General features: G+C 42.3%; 1 protein-coding gene across 7 annotated transcripts in view; it reads left to right on the top strand.

Moving 5' to 3' along the window:
- KIRREL1 (kirre like nephrin family adhesion molecule 1) overlaps positions 1-18092 on the top strand; it is a 106482-nt gene that overhangs the window by 51912 nt on the left and 36478 nt on the right. For 3 of the 7 annotated variants that reach the window (XM_053915179.1, XM_053915180.1, XM_053915177.1), the window contains exon 2: positions 13393-13523. The exons of the other annotated variants lie outside the window; for them this stretch is intronic. In XM_053915179.1, coding sequence (XP_053771154.1) covers positions 13445-13523 — 79 coding nt within the window. In that variant the 5' untranslated portion in view covers positions 13393-13444. The remainder of the gene's footprint in view (positions 1-13392; positions 13524-18092) is intronic. 7 annotated transcript variants of the gene reach the window in all.

Raw genomic sequence — 18092 nt, 5'->3', positions numbered from 1 at the left:
GATTACAAAGATGAATTAAATAGGACCCTTGAGAAAGACAGATAAATAGAGAATGCCATTATCTGGGATAAGGGTTCTGCTAGAGAAAAGCACAGGTCCTGCAAAGGTCTGAGGGAGGGACAGCTAATAAAAGAGGCTATGGACAAGGCCTCTCATTCACCTCTACAGCTATGCATGCATGTCCCAATTCCCGGGGATTTCATTCACACTGACAACTACATGAGGTGGTTCGGGTATTGAAACCATCCAGGAGAGAGTACATGTTAGGATCAAAGGAGCGACAATTCAGAAGAGGAGGCATTTCACCTAGAAAAGTGTTCAGGAGTGGAACTGATGATTGATTTGAGGTAAGAGTTGAGGGAGAGGACTGGATCTGGGCCCTGTAAAGAAGGCACTGAGGCTCCAATATAAGGAGCAAGGAATGGTGGGTTATTATGAGATTAGGTGAGACTCTGGAAATGAAAGCACTTGATAATCTGTTTAGTGCCACACTGCATAATAATAGCTAATGTTTACTAAGTAACTGAGTGCTTACTAAGTACCAGACACTGTTCTGTACACATTGTCTCATTATATCTTTACAACCACCTGAGGTAAGTAGAGTTATTCTCTACACTTTTGTAGGTGAGAAAATGGATGCACAGACAGGTTGTACAATAGGCTAGGCACTTTGGCTCTGGCACCAGATAGCTGCACTATCTTTTTGTGTTGTATTATTGTATGCCTTGTAAAGGATAGTTATTCATCATGGTAAGCACTCCAACAGCTACTGTAAGGAGGTGGACTGTGCGGAGACAGGGAGAAGTTGAGTGTAGAATAGGTCTTGAGATCTACATTGGAAAAGAGTGGATGGAAAGCTCATTAAAGATAAGAAAGGTAACACAAGTGCAAGATACCTTTGACAAGCTGACATCTCATCTTCTCTTAAGAACACTTGATTCCATGGCCCTGGCCAGGTAGCTCAGTTTGTTAGTGTGTCACTCCAATACATCAAGGTTGTGGATCAATCCCTGGTTAGGGCACATGTAAGAGTCAACCAATAAATGCATAAATAAGTTGTGTTTCTCTCTCTAAGATCAATTAAAAAAAAATAAAATAAAATTTTAAGAACACTTGACTCCAGACCACCCCTCCCTTATCCCTGCTCATGTTTACCTCCATCCTTTGCTTGGCCCTTTCTGCACTCCTTCCTTCCCCCAGTCTGTGGCTTCCACTCCAGCCTGGGTCAGATATGGCCTTTGTCTTTCTGCCTGGCTGCTCCCTTTCAGGGTATAAAGACTTCAGTGTCTGGGAACACTAACTGTTCGGGGAGCCCAAGGTGTAGCTTTGAGAAGTCAGGCTCCCCAAATAAATGCCTTTTCTCCCCAACCATTGTCACTTCTCTGCATCATTTTCCCCTAGCTGGGGTACCCCTGGTTAAGTTTCAGGGGCTGTGAATGAGGCTTTGCTTTCCTGGGTCCCTACTAATGGGAAGAGGAGGAAACAGAGAAAATATGCCTTCGAAAGAGGTACTGAGGAGGCCATGGAAGGGAGCTGTGAAGCACAGTATTGGGTGAGTCCTCCTCACCTGCTCTCCTCCCCAGCTGTTCTTCCACCAAAACCAGCTAAGGGGTTGCTGAGAGGATCTGGGGCTCCTGGCAGCCTGTGACTGTTAGCTGGTGGCTATTCCTGTGTGGACACCATGTATTCCTTCCCAGGGGAGGGAGGGTGCCAACTACTAACTAGCTTAAGGTGGGCAGGGAACCATGGTGTAGATCTCAAAAAGGCCAATGCAATTTAATGTCACTTTACAATCCTAGTTTTTGCTAATAATTACGACTTACATGTCATTTAACATCACTACGCGCTTTACATACTTTAGTTCATGTAATCTTTGCAGTCATATTTTATGGATGAAGAAACTGAGACTCAGAGGGATTACTTCGCTTGTCCATGGTTATATTACCATTGAGGCAATACAGCACTGAGGTTACCGATCAGGCTCTTTGATGACAAAGGACTTATTGTTTAATTCTAATTTTTCATCCTAGTGCTGCAAATTTCTAGCTTTGTGACAAAAGACAAGTGATTTTATTTCTCTCAGCTTCCACATTTCCATCTGTAAAATGGGGTTAATAATATGCATTGTCATGGTAGGTGTTGAGGATTGAGTGAGATAATCCATGTAAAATAACAAGCTTAATGTCTTGAACAATAATTCATTCATTTAGCAGATATGAAGTGAATGCCAACTCCATGCTAAGAACTGTTTTACATGCTAGATATACAAAAGTGAGGAAGATGGATATGGCTCATGCCTTTTTGAAAACAAGCAATGTCTGCATGGCCTGATAAGTGCTATATATAGAAAGTATTATGTAAAAGGCAGCTATAAAAAAGTGGCAGAGGAGGTGAATTGACCTCTGCCTGCCTCCAAAGGAAGGGATGGTCCTCTGCCCTGCACGTGGAGGTCCATTCCAGAAGAGCTTCCATCCTTTTTGGATACCCATTTTAGGGGGAAATGAACAAACAGGACTTCCCTAAAGGAGGACAATGGTAAAGCTTCTAGAAATCATAATGCTTACTTATTCATTTATTGTTTTTAAAGTACTAGGCATTTTTTTAAGCACTGAGGATACAGCATGAAGACAATAAGGAGAAAATATTCTTAATCTCACAGACCTTATAAGCCTTCTGAGACAGAGGCAATGACTAAATTAATAGCAAAACACATAAGTTGGATATTGATGTATGCTTTGGAGAATAATAAAGCAACAGAAAGGGAATCTGGGATGTGGTAGAGCAGTGGTACAGTTTTAAGTAGTGTAATTAGGAAGAACTTACTCAGAAGGTGATCACTGAAAAAAAAAAATCTAAAAAATGTCAGGAAGCAGATATATTGAGGGGGGAAAGAATTCCAAGCAGAAGGAACAGAAAATGCAAAGGCCCTGAGGTTGGAGTGTGCCTGATGTGTTTAAGAAAAAAAATACGAATGTAGTGAAGTGAGCAAAGGAACAAGTACTAGAAATAAGATGTGAATATGTGTGTATGTGCACATGCACATGCACACAAATCACAGTTCTGATAATAACCACCCAGGATTAGTCCAGACTCCACAGGTTAAGGGCTACTTCCTCCAACAAGACTACCCTCACTTCAGATGCCAATGTCATGTTTGGGAGTCTCCAGGCTACCCACATTTCTGACCAACAGGCTACAAATTCAAGGGTTCCCCTCATGGCCCCCCTGAGGTTTGATACTTTGATTAAAAAGAAAAAAAAACCTCACAGACTCAGGAAAGTGCCATACTTAGTTATAATTTTATTATGAAGGATAAAAGTTAGGGCCAACCAACCAAAGACATACATAAGGAGAGGTCTGAAAGTGTACCAAGTGTGAAGCTTCCATTTCCTCTACCCATGGAACCAAGCCTTCACTCTCTCACCAACAAGGAACTCAGTGTCCAGAGTTTTTATTAGGGTTTCATTATTGAATCATGGGCTTTGTGATTGAACTAACTCACTTTCAGCTTTTTTCCTTTCCCTGGAAGTCAGCAGATCAGCCTAATATCGGTGGCCCCAAACCCCAACCCTCTAATCAAATGGTTGGCCAGCCTCACTAGCTTCCATTCAGGGTCAGTTCATTAGCATAAACCCAGGTGTGATAAACCCAGGGGGCTACCATGAATAACAAAGATACTCCAATAATTGGGGAAATTCCAAAGGTTTAGAACCTCTGTGCAAGGAACCCAGGACAAAGACCATTCAAAGACTTTGAAGAATTCACAGACTTGGATTTTTACTTCGAGAGAAATGAGAACTCTGTAGGTTTTCAGCAGAAGTGACACAATATAATTTCTGTTTTTAACAGAGACTCTGACTGTTATATCAAGAATAGACTGTGTGAGGGACTTCCAACCAAGATGGAGGTATAGGTAGACACACGGTGCCTCCTCCCACAACCAAAAGAAGGACAACAACAAATTAAAAAACAAACAAACAAAAAACCAGAACTGACAGAAAATTGAACTGTATGGAAGTCCGACAACCAAGGAGTTAAAGAAGAAACATTTATCTAGTAGGAGGGGCAGTGACAGGCAGGCGGGTGGAGAGGACCCGGTGAGGTGGAAGATTGTGGACTGGGTGGTCCTACATTCGGGTGCAGATAAACCAACTGGGGAGCGAGACAGACTGAGCAACCCAGAGTTCCAGCAGGGAAATAAAGCCTCCAACCTCTGATTAAAAACACCTGTGGGGGTTGAGGTGGCAGTGGGAGAAACTTCCAGCCTCACAGGAGAGTTCGTTGGAGAGACCCACAGGGTCCTAGAACGTACACAAAACCGCCCACCTGGGAATCAGCACCAGAAGGGCCCAATTTGATTGTGGGTAGCAGGAGACTGTGTGAGGAAAGGCTGGAACCAGGGAGACCTATTAGGCAGCTCCTGCAGTAATCCAGACACAAGATGATGGCACAAGCAACACAAGTACTAGTAGAAGAAGTATAAAGTGGTTGTTGACATAAGAAATATCCAAACCTACAGATAATTTTTATAGGACTTTATTTGAGTCAAAACTGAGCTGGGTAGCAAGGTTTCAAATGCTCCAGAGAAAAATAGTTTGCAGTTTCCTTCATGCATTTTGAATGAAGGAGGAAATGTAAGGCAGATTACTTGAAGGTCTGAGAAAGCAAGGCACAGATTGAACTACAGAATAATTAAGATTATGTGCTCTCTGGGTTCTATGCCCTCCAGGGATATTGTTTCTGGCATTACAAAGGTGTGTTAACCCAGGTGCACAATAACAATGGACAGGGCTTGCTTAAAATCCTTTTATTATAGAAGTTATAGGCCTGGAGGATGACTGCCCACCATGACCTGCCCAGTTGGGAACTTATGATTTATTGCAGCACCTTTTTTTGTCCACAGGCCCACCTCTGGAATTATTTTGGAATCAGAACTAGTGGGATTTACCTCTGGATGGATACAGGGCAAGAGAGAAAGAGAGGAGTGGAGGATGACTCTGAGGTGTCTTGACCAGGAGGAATGAAGTTATCATTTACTGAGAGGACCAGGTTCTAGGGTAGAAGATCAGGAGCTCAGTTTTGAACACATTAGTATGAAATGCCACTTAGACACGGTCCTCTACAATTAAGTAGAAATGTTAAATAAACAATTTGACAGATGTTACAGGAAATCAAGGGAAAGATCTGGGCTGGACACATCTGCTAGAACATCAGTATAGAGTTGGTATTTAAAACCATATAACTGGATAAATTCACTGAGGTGATGAATGGAGAGAAAGAAGAGAGTAAAGGACAGGATCCTGGGATCTTGGGATCACTCCAACAGGAAGACAAGGAGCAGTTAGCAAAAGAGACTGTGAATGGGGCAGGAAAGTAGGAAAACCAGGGAAGCACATAGTTCTGCAAGCCCAAGGAGGCAATGATCAACTTTCATGTATACTGCTGATACATCAAGGAAGATAAAGACTAAGATGAAGATTAATATTGGATTTAGCAGTTTGGAGTTGCTGGTAATGTTGACCAGAAAAGTTCAGGTGTGAATTCATGAGAGAGTGAGAGAAGATTATACAAACTACTCTTAAGCAGTCTTGCTATAAAGGGGAGCAGAGAAATGGGGCAGTAGCTGGACATGGGGTCAAGAGAGTTGTATGTGGATGCTAGTGCAAAGAAATAGCAGTTTAAGAAACTAGGGATATTTGGTTATGAGAAGAGAAGACTCTGGGGTCATGTTATAACTCTCCTCACATACTTAAAATACTGCCATATGGAAGTGAATTAGATTCATTTTCTGGAATTCCAGAAAGAACAGCTAGGATAAGTGGTTAGAAGCTACAAAGGGGAGGATTGTCGTACAGCCTAAATAAGAACTTCGTGAATCCATTTATTTATTCATTCAAGAAATTAATTTTGAATGCCTACTATGTGACCAGCAACAGAGAGAGTCACAATGAAGACAAAATTCCTTCTGGCTAGTGGAAGAGAGCTGCACAGGCAAACAATTATAATATAGCATGGAAAGAGCTGACAAGGGCCCCTGTGTCTGACTGGGGAGGGGTATAGGGTGGGGGATGAGGTTCAAGGAAAGGTCAGGCTTGGCAAACGAGCCATAAATATCCAATGAGAATATTTCACCTTCTGTTAATTGAGAACCTATTTGGCCTAAATAAAGGAAGCTTAAAAGATACTTGAACCTCAGTTATCAGGTACATTTTCTGGATGACTGGGCCATATAGATTCATTCTTAATAAAAATGCTGGCTAACAGATGAGTGGTTATTTATCATTTACAGAGTACATTTAATCATCACAATAGCCCTGCCATGATCATTCTATGATCCATTTTATAGTAGAGTTAACTGAGTCTCAGAGCACTGGGCCTTGCCTAAGGCCACATAATTATTATAAAGATGAAGATGGCACCAGAATTAAGTCCATGAGCCCCAGTCCTAAGAACATACCTTTCCCAGAGCTGCTGAGCACAAAGCTACACTATTGGCTGCTCAGCAGTGCTTTGTGGCCAAAGTATGGGTCTCTTGTGAAATGTTTTATAACATGCCCCTCCCTTGATTTCTTGGAGCTTTTCTCAGTCATTCCCACACTTCAATTGGCTCTAATTATGACTTTCTTCTGTGCTTCCTCCCTGACCCCAGCCTGTCCTTTTTTTTATTTCAGTCTTGAACCCTATTCTCTTATTTCCAGATTTCTGGAACCCAAGAGTGGCTTAAAACTGAGATTTCCTGGGCTTTGTGAACCAGTAGTCTTTGGATTCTTCTGATGTTGATAAGACCTGTTACATCAAAAAAAAATAGAGAGTGAGATATCCAAAAACTGTAAATAAAAAAGATGGAAGTAAAAATAGGATAATATTAATAAAACTTAACCTCTGGCTTACTATCTATAAGGGAAGACTAATATTATCTCCATTCTATAAATGAGGAAACTGAGGCATAGAGAAGTAAAGCACATTGCCCCAGGATGAGGAGCAGAGCTAGCTACTGGTCAACATGTTTAGCCACTATGCTCTATTGCCTCCCTTAAGAGAAAAAAGGAGGAGAGGGGAAAGACTAGGAAAGGAGTTCAGTTCATTCAGCGTGATTTTTTTTGAGCCTCCAGTATGCTGGAGGTGTGGGGGAAGATCTAGTTTCTGTCCCCAGTGAACTCACAGATACAAAATCACAGAACATTAAAGTGGGAAGACATCTCAGAGATGTTCAAATTGGAACACAGGGAAGTGAAGTAAAATATCTAAGAGAGGAAAAGGGAATACACACCTATGTACATATAAAAAATAACATAAAACATGTAAGTCAGCAGTACAATGCAGGCCCTTAACAACCACAGCTGAACATCTGTTACAGTACAGACATGCTGAGTGCTGCTACAGGTGAGGGGCAAAGTCTTTGCTCTACAGCTGGAGGAGGAATTACAAGGGTAGGAAATAGTATGACATTGACTAAGAGAGTGCAAAGCATTTAATGTCTCAGAAAGAATGAACCATCCAATTTCCTTGGTGTAGAGCTTACTTTTAAGAAAGAAGTGAAAGGTAAGGCAGAAATGCTAAGGGGTGTAGCACAGATTGAGCTTAGAGGTATCAAGAGAAGAGGTGAGATTGAGCTTATCAAAAAAGGCTTCCTGAAAGAGGGGGCCTTTGGGTGAAGGAGAAAAATTTGGATTTGTAAGTAAGGAGGCAGAATAAATAAAATATCTGTAGGACAAAGTGATTTAGGAGTTAAAAAAGGAATAGAAAGTCACCTTTTGGTTTCCGTTCAATATGTACAACAAATGTTAGTTGAAGCTCTACTAAGAGCCAGCCATCCTTGATCAATATAAGGACAAATAAGAAATATAGCATCTGTCCTCAAGGCTGAGGATTTTAAGGAAGGCTCCTGGGGCACTAAGCCTGAACTGTGTATTGAAGGATGAAGAATAGTGAGCCAAGTGGTAGGAGAGGGGAGCATGATAAGGCAGAGTGTTAAGGTAGGGCACAGCTTGGAGTGTGCAGGTATGTCTGACACTTGGGGATTTCTAGAAAGCACAGTGCACATTGAAGAGAACAGAAAATGATGCTAAAGAGGTGACTAGAATCTAGGTTTGGCAGGACCTAACCTAATTTGAACTTCATCTAAAGTCACTGGGGAGTCATTAAAAGGTTTTTCATAGGGTAATGATGTTAGATTTGTTTTAGAAAGATCATTCTGGCAACTGTGTGCAGAATGGATTTAAGAGCTGGAGGCAGAGGAGGCAATTAGGAGGTTATTACAATAATCCAGGAGAGCGATGACAGACTTCAAACAAGGGAGTCTACATGGAGAGAGGTGGGTAGGAGAGTATGGATAGAATTGGGACATTTAGGAGGGATGTTGATAAGATAAAGGAAAGTGTCCGAAGTGAATGCCCAGTTTAAATGAGGGTGGGCAAGGAGCAGGGTCAATGAGGCAGAAGGACCAAGGAAATGAGGCTGAAGATGTCCAGATCATAGCAGGTTTGTGAGCTAGGGCCAGAGTCAGAGTCACAGCTTTTATAGACTGAGCTGGTCTCAAGTGTTGGTGAGAATTCTTGGAAATTCCTTGGGTAAAAACCAAGAACTTAGCAGTTTTTCAGGTTTGAAGCCAAAACTCAGTGTCTGGAGGTGGGGGTGGGGGTCTGGAGGGGTGTGTGTGTGTGCACATGCATGCATGTGTATGATGTGTGGTTGGAGAGAGTCTAGAACATTTGGCTAGGAATGCCTGGGTTCCAGAGCCTGCTACATCTCTGATGTGAACTGTGCCTCAGGCCACAGCAGTGCCCCACACCACAGCCTCCTGGCAAGAACAGAGGATTCAACACAATCCTCTCCATCTCAGGGTTCTTCAAGGACTCAGGGAAATCAGATGGAGGGTAATGTAAACAAGGAGCCACTGAATGCCAAGATGTCACTCAGCACTGTGAATGTTCTGTGATCAGGGACGTTTATGGTGATGGGGAACTGGGGTGGGAGTAAGAGTAAAGATAGTACCTGACTAGGAATACCGACAGACCAAGTTATGCTTCTGGTTTTGCTTTTGACCAGCTCTGTGACTTTGGGGAACTCATTTCATCTCTTTGGGCCTTGAGTTTTTTATCTGGATTAGGTTATTTTTGTGGGTTTCTTCCAGGTCTAGTCATTTTGTGATTCTGAAGAGCTCAGTCTTACAGCTAGTGTCCACGTGATCCTTCCCTACTCTATCTAAACTTTACCAAATCTGTTCTTGATTCTTGAAAACTTGACAGCAGGAAATTCTCCTTCATGTTTACCCTCCCTTTCTCCTGCTTTAGCATAAACTTTATTGGGGAGAAAGAACAGATGTTCAGAACAAAGTCCCCCTCCTCGGCCTTTTGTATTGGCTAGAGTACCCTCAACTGTTTTGATGGTGGATGTCAAAAGGACCCTGGCGAACAGATGGCAAGGGCACACAGACAACCCAGTGTGGTTGTAAGGTTTGCTCACACTCATACCCAGTGCATACATGATCCTCCTGCCTCTATGCTTGTGTTCATGTTCCCTCTCCCAGAAGGGCTTCCTGTCCTTCCAGGGCCTTTCCTGAAACAAGGGGAGATATGAGAACCCCGACTTCTACTTCTTTCTAACTTTTGTCATCTACAGTCACAGATGATAAGTTATTTTATTATTATTAGTGGTTCATGGTCACACAACAAATGCTCATAAATGTCAGAGTTGACATTAATGAAATAATAGCAATGTGACAACAGATAATACTTTAAAGTATTTACTATGTGTATATCTCACTTAATTCTCATGATGTTAACATTACCAACAATCAACACATAGCCACAACACCACCAACACTAGAGTAACTGTCACTACACTTGACCTGTGGTTTTTCTCCTCCTTGGAAGGACATAGTAAATGCATATCCCAACTCTCTTTTCCCTCCTACTCTCTCCCTTCCCTTAACTCATCCTTCTGTCTTGCTTATTCTTTCTCTATGATGGGTGATAGAGTAATTTTTAAAAATCTACCCAACAGTGGCTCCCCATTATTTACAGGATAAAGTCCATACTCCTTAGAATGACCTTGGATGGTTGCCAGGCTATATCTACCACCACAGTATCCTTCTCCAGTATTCCCGTAATTGCCTGTGCTCACGGTCTGATTACCCAAACTGAAAATGTTCTCCTTTCCCTTAACTTTCACATTCTCCCAACCATTAAATCCTATTGATTCTATCTCCTTCATATATTTTTATATCTATTCTATTTCTTTTTACCAGCTGTCTTAGTTTTATGTCTTTATAATTTCTGTCCAGGAGCAATGCTGCAGCTCCCCTACTGTGCACACCCTCCCCCAATGACTGGCAGAGTATTCTATCTAATTCTTCATTCATCTCCCTTAACTACTGTCATAAAATCCAAAGTCTTGATCCAGCATTTAAAACTCTATATAATCTGGCTCCAGCTTACCTCCTCTATCCCATTTCTATTCCCTCTCTCTCTCTCTCTTTCTGGTTAATCAGAACCACTTTCAGATGCCATAGTCCACCAAAAATCCATACCTCTGAGCCTTTTTTTGCTCACATTATATTGTGCCTGGAGGAACTTATCCACCCCCACCACAACACTCCTCTTATCAACTTAGTGAACACCTTCTATTTTCAAATCTTAAATCTAAATGACAACCCCTCTATTAAGCCTTTCTGACTACCAACCCTCACCCCAGGCCAAATTGACTGTTTCTTCCTCTGTGTGTCCATTACATCCCTTTCATACTTTTATCATGGCTTCTGTACTCCATGTTGCATTCTGTGTTAAAGTCTGTACTCCCTTTTACTTTCCTTTAGAGAAGGCATGTGAGATTCTACATCTTATCTCCAGCCTCCAGCACAGTACCTGCCATATAAGGAGGGTAAATGTGCATTAAGTGTTGAGTGGATGAATAATAAACAGCATTCAAGACATGCCACACTCTGATCTCTGTCTACCTATCCTTTTTTAGGTTCTGTAAACAATGAAAATACAGTACCTTATAATTGCTTTTGTAGCTTGCAAGTGCATTTGAGGGGATTATCACTTAAAAAATATTTCAGACAGTGGGGAAGGGCAGAGAAAGAGAGGGAGAAACATCAATTGGCTGCATTCTGCATGTGCCCTGATCAGGGACCAAACCAGCAACCCAGGCATATACCCCGACAGGGAATCAAACTGGCAACTTTTCATTTTGTGGGATAATGCACAACCAACTGAGCCACACCGGCCAGGAATAGGATTATCACTTTTAATCCTCAAAATTCTGCCCTTCCATAAATATCCAGAGCTCCAACCATGCCACACCTTCCTCAGACACAGCACACACTTCTCTGCCTTTGTCTTTATTGTTCTTTGTACCTAGGATCTCTTTACTTTCAGATTTGCTAGTCAAAGGGTAAATTTTGTTCCTTGCACAGACCCCTCTCATATTCTCTGTCTCCTCTTTTCCCACCATTGGAATTAATCATTTCTCCCCTAAACACCAGAGCTGATGAGTGGCCTGAGCCTGGTGCTTAGCATAAACTCTGTCACATAGTAGGTCCCCAATACTTGTTTGCTGATTAGAATACAATAGAATTAAACTTTGTGCTTTCTTGCTGTTCAGGTCCCGTGTTTTTCTAGTTTTTGCTGGAACCACAGCTGGAAGAGTAATCAAGAAGGTGGTGGAAATAGGTTGGAGCTGAGCTGAGTGAGGGCAGACTGCTGCAACTTGACAGAAACTCTTCCACAGAAGTTATAAACAAGATGTTTTTCACAAGCCAAACTGTCCAGCTTTATTAAAGATACTTTTCATGAACATCATGGTATTTCAGGCAGGACATGGGCAGAAAATCGTTAATAGTATACAACTTTCAAACTCTTTTCTTCAATGTACTATCAAAATCATAAAGCCTTTGTGAAACCCAATGAAGTATTCATTTGACGCTCAGAGTGGGAATGTTTATAGTGAAGGTTGACATTGTACATTAAGCATGTTGTTGAACAGCTTTTCCCAAGCTTACCTTGACTTTCAGGAAATGAAATGAAAATGCCAGATCTGTATGTTCACAATCTAAAACAGGAACTGCTTTAAAAAATATGTTTAAAAATTTTTTATTGTTGTTCAATTAAGGTTGTCCTCATTTTTCCCCCATTACTCTCCCCTGCCCTACACAACCCCCATTCCACATTCAATCTTCCCCCCATTGTCTTTGTCCATGAGTCCTTTATACATGTTCCTTGATTTGACCCTTCCTGCTTCTTTCCCCCATTATCCCCCTCCCTTCTCCTCTCTGGTCACTATCAGTTTGTTCTTTATTTCCATGTCTCTGGTTCTAGTTTTCTCACTTGTTTGTTTTGTTGATTAGATACCACTTATAGGTGTGATCATATGGTATTTGTCTTTTACCACCTGGTTTATTTCACTTAGCATAATACTCTCTAGTTCCATCCATGATGTAGCAAAGGGTAGGAGCTCCTTCTTTCTTTCTGCTGCATAGTATTCTATTGTGTAAATATACCACCGTTTTTGGAGCCACTCATTTACTGATGGGCACTTAGGCTGTTTCCATCACTTGACTATTGTAAATAGTGCTGCTGTGAACATTGGGGTGCATAGATTCTTTTGCAGGAACTACTTTTTTGAGGGATGCCATCTCAATAGTGACACTGAGAAGTCCAGATTGCCCGACATAGTGGTAACCAATTTGGGGGGGTGGGGTCAAGTCCCAACAGTTCTTTGAATTTAAGGGATTCAAGTCTATGTTTAAAGTGAAGAGGGAGAAAAGGACATAAAAAACAGTTTTAGGGACATAAAAATCAGTTCCACACTACAAGGTGTCTGTGCCTAGGTAGCTAACATATGTCAACATCAAGGGAACTCTACTCTGAGGAAACAAGAGGAAGTCTTTCAAAACTATAAGGGAAAGGGTTTTTGTTTGTTTATTTGTTTTTTTCTTTTTCCCATATCAATCCAGCTTCAGAGACATTCTGTTAATAATATATGCCCTTAAAAACAACAATAAGGGGTTCTCTGTGCTATCAACATAGCTTTAAATAAAAGTAAAAGAAAATTTTTACATTTTTATAAAACTTGATTAAAAATAGTATTTCAAACTGTACGGTCACCAGAAGTACATAGTTTTCAAAAATGCACTCACTTTACTTGGCATCTCCCACACCTTCAGCCTTCTGTGGCTGGTCTGTTTTGGCCTCTCGATTTTCTGTAGGGTTATTGCAGCATCAGCTTTGCCCTTTTTCCCTTTGGGTACATTTTCCCCCTTATTTTCAGGAGCCTTTTTAGGCTTGGGCTCTGGCTTTGGAGGAGGAAATTTAGCAGATAACCTGAAAAATTTCTGTGGTTCATCTTTCATCTTGGCTTTTTACCTGAGGATATGTTTATTGATTTTAGAGAGAGAAGAAAGGAGAGCGAGAGAAAGAGAGAGAGAGAGAGAAACATCAGTATGAGAGAGAAACATCAGAGAAACATCGATCAGTTGCCTCCTGTACATGCCCTAATCAGGGATCCAATCCAAAACCTAGGTATGTGCCCTGACTGGTAATTGAATCTGCAAACTTTTGGTGTATGGGACTACGCTCCAACCAACTGAGCTATGTGGCCAGGGCTCACTTTTGCTTTATCTCCATTAGCAGCCCCTTCTGCCTAGCTCTTAGGCATGGTGGTGATGACACCAGATTTCTTTTCAAGTTGCCTGTGGATGTTTGTGAAAGCATCATCATTATTATTATATAATTTTGGATTATCCCAAACATCATGCTGAGTCCTGCGTAATGTGCTTACGACCAACCTAAGACTGTTTCAGAAACTCATCATGGCATTTTCTCAGAATGGTTCACAAACCCACTCCCTGTTATACCTTCTCAAGAGTTGGAGGCATCTTACGGATCCTCTGTACAGCATGTGCACTTCAGATGAGGAAACTAGGGCCTTGAGAAGGAGTGCTGGCTCATCCATGGTCTCTGTGTTAGTAAATGTCAGAGCTGGAGTTCAAACCCAGTTATTCTGATTCCCAGCAGATGTTTTTTGTTACTCTCTTTGCTAAAATCTGCCCCCACTAAACTGACATTAGAATTCTCCATGCCCTATCTTTCTCATTCTGTTTAATTCAACAAAGATTTATTTTATCGAATATCTACTCCTACAGAAAGGCCTGTACTTGGGGACACTGAAACAATAGATGGGGAAGGTGAAGTTACTGTCTTTGCCAAGTTTCCTGCATAAACTATGGGTGAAGGTGGGGTGTGATGGGCTTATGCACTTCACTAAGCATCCTCAGTGAGGGCTTTGTGCTTTCTTGATGTCCCCTAATACTGGGCCATCCACTATTCCTGTTTTACTTTTGATGCAACTGGGGCTCTGAGAGGCAGAGCTGGCACTTGACAGAATCCAAGCTCCAAGAACTTTGAACTTCCCCTCTGACTAAATGAGAAGGAAGCAGCCCCGAGTTGCTTAGCCTATTGTTGGCACTCCTGAATAAGGTGGGAGTGAGTAAAGAGATCAGACTCAGGAAGCAGAGAGAGCTTCTCTTCAGCTCTTATAGCCTGACATTTTCTGTTATCACCAACGGCTGCTCCATACCTCCACAGCCCCATTCTCCTTGCTCCCAGAGTTGGGAGTCCCAAAAAGATGAGCTGGCAGGTCCAGACCTGAATAGCATGTATTTTTGCTGAGAAACTTAAGAGGAATCTGCACCTGCAGTCTGGACATTCCCAACCTCAAAGGCGATACAGCAGCCTCTTCTCTGTGTCCTGGCTGTCCAAGCACCTCCTTGTGAATGTCAACACGCTGTTAATTTATGTGCCTTGCAAATATTGGGTTAGCTAAAAAGTTCATTTGTTTTTTTTCTGTAAGATGGTTCTAGTAGTGCTTAGTTGTCTTTAACTTCATTCAAAATAATTTTGTTAGATTGTATTGTGACAGGTGTCATATCAACATGCATTTTTTTAAAAAACTTATCAAAATGGGTGAATTTTTATGTACCCATTTTAATATTGAAGATGGAAGAAATACACATTTTCAGCATATTATGATTTGTTATTTATTTGTTTATTTTTAAATATTTTATTTATCTATTTCCTGAGAGAGAGGGAGAGAAGGAGGAAGAAAGGGAGAGAAACATCAGTGTGTGGTTGCCTCTTGTGCTCCCCACACTGGGGACCTGCCCCGCAACCCAGGCATGTGCCCTGACTGGGAATTGAACCAGCAACCCTTTGATTCACAGGCCTGCACTCAATCCACTGAGCTACACCAGCTAGGGCATATTATGTTTTGTTATTTAAAGAAAGGTAAAAACGCAACTAAAACACAAAAAAGATTTGTGCAGTGTATGGAGAAGGTGCTGTGACTGATCGAATGTGTCAAAATTGGGTTGCGAAGTTTCATGCGGGAGATTTCTCACTGGATGATGCTCCATGTTTGGTTAGATCAGTTGAAGTTGATAGCAATCAAATTGAGGCATTAATTGAGAAAAATCAGTGTTATACCACCCCAGGAGGTAGTCCACATACTTAAAATATCCAAATCAATAAAGTTATTCCTAAAAATGAAAAAATGTGTCTTTTATTTTACAGAAAAAAACACACAAACTTTTTGGCCAACCTAGTCCTGGTATTGAAAGTCATGTAATTAATTATGAGTAGAATTTATATAACACCAGGGCTGCCTGTGTACCCTCCCCGCATCTTCTTTTAGGTACTGCAGATGTTGAAGGCTGGCTTAGAAAAGAATCAAGCCTCCCTGCATTTGCATCTATGTGCCCCCTAGTAAAGGTTTTAATTGAAAATTAGTTTGTCTCTCCCCCCTGCCAATCACAAGCTGCCTGCATTGCCAACAGAGCATGCAGACAGTAGCCCAGCACCTCAAGGTAGACCAGGGTTGGGTCCTGGGATGGGGATGGCAGTGACTTTAGCAGCTTTCCCTCTTCCACATCCACCTCGTGAGGCCTTTTTTCTTACTACTGAGCAGGCACTGGTCTTTGCAGGCAAGACTCTCCCTCTCCTCCCTCCTTCCTCCCTGTTCCATTGCTGGTGATTCTCCAATGCCAACAGGATGCAGCTCAGTGCCTATTTCTTCCTTTCTGCCCAAGGTATACTCCCTCAACTTCCTGTCCTGCCCAATCCTTTCCTTCTAGCCCAACTGGGAAAAACCAGTCCCTGTTTGTCAACACCATTCTGCTTTTTACCTCTGGGCCTGCCTGGAGGCCTCTCAGCCTATCCAGGACACTTACTCTCAGCTCTTTCTTCATTGTACTCTTCCCCAGCCTGCTCTTTACCCTCTTCTGTAAAGTTCTGTAGTAGTGACTTAGGGCCTGTTATCCATCTAGATTTTCTGCCCTTGTGTCTCTCATGAGGTTCAGGCTGTACCTGGGTAGGTACAGCAGCAGTGGCCTAGGGGTAAGATGCTGAGTCACAGCTCTATCTGCCTTCTTTCAGGTACTCCTGAAATTGTAAGACACGGGAGAGGCAGGGGTCAGCATGGCCACTTTGCCTGGGCATAGCTGAGTGTTTCATTCAAGACCACAAGTAGAGGAGGAGCACGCAGGACCTGCCCTAGGCAGGTGCCCATGACCTCCACCGTCAACTGTCCTTCCTTGTCCCTCAGTTACATGTCACAGCTGTCACATTTGCCTCCAACAATAATCCCCCTGCCAGAGATCAGGAGAAACAATTCTTTTCCCAGTTCCAGCTGGGCAGCTGTGAAATATTTCTAAAGTATTAATAGTGCATCACATTTAGATAGCACTTTACATCTTCCAGAGCATCTGACCAGCCAGGGGAGCTGACAGCCTGATCGTGGGGCTGTGGGGCTGACTAACATTTTTCTTTGAAGACATTCTCTCTGGAACATGTGCCTATTCCCAAGTGCCTTAGTTTCTCTCTCTGAAACAGGGAGTAATCATTCAGTCTTCTCCTTCTGCCAGAGCATGGAGGTGCCTCCTCTTGTCACCCCCACCCACTTCTTCCAGACCCACATTTCTCCTTCATGTACCTTCTAGAAAGGCCCCAACATTTTCATTCATCAAACCCTAGTTAAGTGCCTGCTACGTGCCAGGGCCTGGGATGCAGAGATGCTACTGCCTTTTGGGGCTCTTGGGAGTGGATGAGATAGAGATGTGTCTCCAGCTCCCCTAAAGTGAAGGCAACTGAAGGGTGACACCCTCCTGTACTCCATTTTGGGTGTATGGGGATGTTGGACACTCTCGGCTGGCTGCCAAAACTTCCAGGGGGACCCAGCTAGCTCATTTCTGTGGACTTGTTAGTCTCTTCAGAGTCACTAATCCTGTAGGATTTTTGACTTTCTATGACCGGGAACCTTTCTCAGCATTCCCACCACAACCTCTGAGCCTTTCACAGATGTGTATGAGAAGTACCCCCATTTTTCATCCCTTTCCAGCTCTTTTCACAGACCTACAATATTCTCCTATATTCATGCCATTGAGCCATTTTCCACCTGTCACCCCAAAGGCTTAGGAAATGTCTCCATTTCCTAGCCAACATCAAAAGCCACAGCTTCCAGAAAGCCATCCTAGAATGATATGAGGGAAAGAAAAGATGTATAGTGGCTATGATGGGTTATTCTGAGTTTTCTCATTGTTCGCACCCAAAGGACAGTTGCTCTTGACACACTAGAGAACCAGGGTACTGGCCTCTTTGTAGCAGTCAGACCCATAAAAAAATATATGGGAATTCTATTTTTACAAAATATTATTTTTTAGGAGACCTGGATTTCTAGTTTCTAGGAGTCCTATTCTGTCACCAGCTGTCTGTGCAGCATCTTTGGACCTCAGTGTCCTCATCTGAAAAATCAGGCCATTAAAAATGTGGTCACCAGGGCTTCCTGGAACATTCTTTGATGACACTCATACTTCAAACAATTCCTTGGTGAATTATTAGGTAAAGAAAAGAAGCCCTTTGATAAGCATGTAATTGTCTTCCAGCAGACTGATTTCATAGGCAAGTTGGAGGATGTTTTCCTGGAGGGTGGTTTGCCTGTGCTCTGTATCATCTTAGATTACTCCTGTCTTCACCTGTGTCTGTGACCTGTGGGTTTGGCCTAGATTGGAAGCTCCCAGAGGGCCAGGCCTAGGGCTC

This window comes from Desmodus rotundus, chromosome 12, assembly GCF_022682495.2.
Source record: "Desmodus rotundus isolate HL8 chromosome 12, HLdesRot8A.1, whole genome shotgun sequence".
Lineage (NCBI taxonomy): Eukaryota > Metazoa > Chordata > Mammalia > Chiroptera > Phyllostomidae > Desmodus > Desmodus rotundus.
This window is presented reverse-complemented; position numbering and strand designations above follow the sequence as displayed.